At 34.8% G+C, this 4094-nt stretch overlaps 1 protein-coding gene across 1 annotated transcript; it reads left to right on the top strand.

Annotated features, from left to right (window-relative positions):
* Positions 1-2044: 2044 nt before the first annotated feature.
* On the top strand, positions 2045-3831 carry LOC143606040 (ras-related protein RABH1e-like). Its single transcript, XM_077081948.1, has 6 exons — positions 2045-2161; positions 2313-2383; positions 2452-2540; positions 2623-2731; positions 2920-3010; positions 3588-3831. Exons 1-6 carry the CDS (start codon positions 2045-2047, stop codon positions 3729-3731), a joined length of 621 nt encoding a protein of 206 aa, XP_076938063.1. The 3' UTR covers positions 3732-3831.
* The last annotated feature ends 263 nt before the right edge of the window (positions 3832-4094 follow it).

Below are 4094 nucleotides of genomic sequence, written 5' to 3'. Positions count from 1 at the left end.
ATGGGTTTACAGAACTCGGAGAATCTTTGAATTGTGTGTATAGGGCAGTGGTACAAATCCCGGGAATGACCGACATTCCTTCTGAGTTTGTAACAAAAAACTATATTTGTATTTAGTGACTGTTATAAAAAGCTTTTAGAGTCAATCAACGTTTCATCAACTTATCGCTGACGTACTTTTCTCCACATTGTAGGTAATTAAGTATAGTAGATAGAAGCAAGGATTAGAGTCATGGAGATAGACGATCGCGCTATAAGATGACTCAATTTTGAATATTAAATCCTTGTGATAAAATGAAACAATATTTTGTAACCAAATACTGGTATTTAATTCCCAAGTAAGCTTTTAATGTAAATTAATATTTAATAAAGTATTCTGCTAAAATAAACTGCAACTCTGATATATTTACAAAACATACACCAACTGTTCGTCATACTCCTAGGTCCCTACGTCGGGGTGTGACAAGCTTGGTTTTAAAAAGTGATAGGCGCAAAAAAGCGACGAGGTTTAAAACAGAAGCGTGAAGCGTCAGGCGCGGCGCAAAAGCGAGAGCTTTTTGTACACGAGGCGAACGTACTTATATAATTTTTGTATATGTATATATCATGGGTTTTTAGCATCTCGACCCATAATGCGTATATTAACTATTAAATATGACGTAATATATAAACTACCTACACATACAACCTAAAAAGCATATTATACAACATTTAGAAGCTTAAAAACCATTTGTGTACAAAGGCGAGCGTCTCAACTTCACCTTAGGTCGCTTTTTGCCTAAAATCTCGCCTCAGGCTCACCTTTTAAACACTGCTCACTTTGACTAGGCCAAAGCGAAGAGGCCCTCGCCTTAGGTCGCCTCTTGCTTCGGCTCGCCTCAGGCACGCTTTTTTAAACCAAGGTGGCAGGTTGGTATCTTCCTATTAATAGTATAAATCAAATTTGTTAAATGAAAGAGTAAAGTGTCATTTTCGTCCTTGTGGTTTGGTAAATAATGCGAATATAGCCCAAAAAGTTTATTTTTTTGCATATGGACCCTCTACGTTTCTCAATTTTTGCCAATTACATCCAAATCACTAACCTCGTTAAATTTAATCGTTAAGTCGGGGGTAGACATGCCTTTTCACTATTTCTTTATTATATGAGTAAAGTGCCAAAATTGTCCTTGAGGTTTGGTCATATTTGCGAATTTCGTCCAAATTTTTTTTTTTCGCAAGTCGACCCTCGATTTTTCCCAACCGTTGTCAATTTCGTCCAAATTGTTAACTCGGTCTAAATTCAACGTTAACTTATGGGTGTTACTGTCATTTTACATGTTTGTTTATTATTATTATTATTATTATTATTATTATTATTATTATTGTGTGTTTGTTCGATGATATATATAACACTTCACGATTCTCATGTTTGAATTCAATATAGTATGTGTTTGTTTATTCTTCTTTATTGTTAGTCATGTAAAGGGTTTAGCTCAGCGTAATAATAATAACAATGTAAACAAATATGTAAAAGCACAGTAACACCCATGAGTTAACGTTGAATTTAGACCGAGCTAACAAATTGGACAAAATTGGCAACATTTGGGAAACATCGAGGGTCTATTTGTGAAAATAAATATTTTTGGACGAAGTTCGCAAATGTGACCAAAATTCAGGGTCGATTTTGGCACTGTACTCATGTAATAAAGAAAGAGTGAAAAGACATGTCTACCCCCGAGTTAACGATTCAATTTAACGGAATTAGTGATTTTGATGTAATTGACAAGAATTGAAAAACATGAAGGGTCTATATGCAGAAAATAAACTTTTTGGACTAAATCCACGTTATTTCCCAAACTACAAGAACGAAAATGGCACATTTCTTCTCCCTATTAATCGTATAAATGCATTTTGAATATGAAACCTTTGATTTCTTCTCTCTCTCCTCCGAACATCTCTCTTGTGTTTCCTCCCTTCGTGTCCCAACAAAAATTTGTTGATAGATTCAGATTCAGATCGCCGGAGAGACAATTATAATAATCATCATAATAATAATAATAATAATAATGGCGGTGGTGTCACCTCTTGCCAAATACAAACTGGTCTTTTTGGGCGATCAATCCGTTGGCAAAACCAGCATCATTACCAGATTCATGTATGACAAATTCGATACCACCTATCAGGTAATCATTCCTTATCTTGTTATTTTCAAGAATTCAATGCATGAAGCTGAGTTGTTGTTTAATATTTTATATCATCATTTCTTTCATGAGAATCTTGATCTAAAGGAGAAAATTTGCTCAAATATATTTATTTTTTTGATTTTAATTGCAGGCTACCATCGGTATAGATTTCTTGTCAAAAACTATGTACCTTAAAGACAGAACGGTTCGGTTACAGCTTTGGTAGGTTTTCTGATTTGGTTAACCCTTTTTTTGTTAGATTTGGTTCATGTGGTTTCAACTGCATGCAGGGATACTGCTGGACAAGAAAGATTTAGGAGTCTAATTCCAAGTTACATAAGAGATTCATCAGTTGCGGTCATCGTCTATGATGTTGCTAGTGAGTTGTTACAACAAATTATTATGATCCAACAAGAATATCTTGTGTTATATTTATTATTATTGCATTTGCTATTTTGCAGATCGACAATCGTTCTTGAACACTGCAAAATGGATAGAAGTACGCACTGAGCGCGGCACTGATGTCATCATAGTCCTTGTTGGAAACAAAACCGATCTTGGTGACAAAAGGTTATATCAAGTTTAAACCTCTCTTATACTTTTACTACAGCTCAAAACATGACTACTAATTGGGTTGGGAAAATTCAGCAACAATTTTTTTTATGATAATAATAATCATAAGAATCTGTAACGACTTCTGGTATGTTCGACCCGTGTTTGATGTAATAGTGATTCCCATTTGCTTGATGATTAAATAGGCAAGTCTCACTTGAAGAAGGCGATGGCAAAGCTCGTGAATTCGGCGTCATGTTCATAGAAACCAGTGCAAAAGCTGGTTTCAATATCAAGGTTTAGTCTTTAACTTTTATTCGGATGTAAGCAATGAAGCTGCTCGTAAGCTACTCGAGATAGGCTTGCTAAAAACCTGAGTTCAAGTCCAAAAATAAGCTTGTTTAATAAGCAAGCCCGGGCTTCACTTATCGAGTTCGAGCTAGCCCGTGAACCTAAGCAAGCCTATTATTTATATAATTTTTATTTAATATATTAAATATATATCTATATAATACTAAATATAAAAATTATAATTATAAATATGTATAAAAATAATTATTAATGTATAATGTTCAATTAATAAATAATAACTGAATATAGCCCAAGTCGAGCTCGAGCTTGAAAACTACTCAGAGCCGAGCTTTAGCTCTTGTAAGTTAAGCGAGCCAGCTCAAGCTTAGATGGGCCTAGGCTCGACTTGGCTCGTTTACACCCATACCTAATTTATATATATTTCAATCAAACTTACCATCAAAATGAGTGTCGCTCGACTTGATGCAGGTTGGGCTGGCTGGTCCATAAAGACTTTCAAGCACTTGCATGGTTGACCTCAATGTCAAAACAATTAAAAAAACATTTGTGTTACATGATACAGCCTTTATTTAGAAAGATTGCTGGCGCATTACCCGGGATGGAGACGCTTTCTTCAACAAAACAAGAAGATTTGGTTGATGTGAATTTGAAAACTTCGGGTAACGCTTCACAGTCTGACAAGCAAGGTGGAGGGTGCCCGTGCTAGACAACTATTATTGTAATGGGTGGGTTGGTTGGTTGGTAAGTTAATTGTTGATAATTTTGATGTGGAAGTAAGATGATATCATGCATCTTTAGAGTACCTACACATTATGGTTAACAAAACAAAGATTTCTGCTGTTACTTTCTTTTATGTTTGTCAATCCCGGTTTTAGTTGTCATTTTTTTTCTTTGAAAGGCCAATATTATTAAAAAAAACAAAATGACAGACAACATACAAGAAGCAAGAAATCAAAAACCATACAAGGGAAGAGCGGTACAAATTACAAGTCTCTAAAGATGAATCAGATTATAAAGGGAAATTCATCAAATTAAACTTACATTACTTCTCCCAATCTGAGCTTCGATC

This window comes from Bidens hawaiensis, unplaced genomic scaffold, assembly GCF_021521415.1.
Source record: "Bidens hawaiensis isolate Kalapana, Puna unplaced genomic scaffold, B.hawaiensis_p1.1 tig00072691_1, whole genome shotgun sequence".
NCBI classification, from domain to species: Eukaryota; Viridiplantae; Streptophyta; class Magnoliopsida; order Asterales; family Asteraceae; genus Bidens; species Bidens hawaiensis.
The sequence above is the reverse complement of the archived record's forward strand: the minus strand, read 5'-3'. Positions and strand labels throughout refer to the sequence as shown.

Excerpts from the sequence above, each read along its gene's own strand:
- LOC143606040 (XM_077081948.1), top strand. The coding sequence starts at position 2,045 with ATGGCGGTGGTGTCACCTCTTGCCAAATACAAACTGGTCTTTTTGGGC. Across the intron at positions 2,541-2,622 it reads CATCGTCTATGATGTTGCTA|ATCGACAATCGTTCTTGAAC; the intron begins GTGAGTTGTTAC and ends GCTATTTTGCAG. Across the intron at positions 2,732-2,919 it reads ACCGATCTTGGTGACAAAAG|GCAAGTCTCACTTGAAGAAG; the intron begins GTTATATCAAGT and ends ATGATTAAATAG.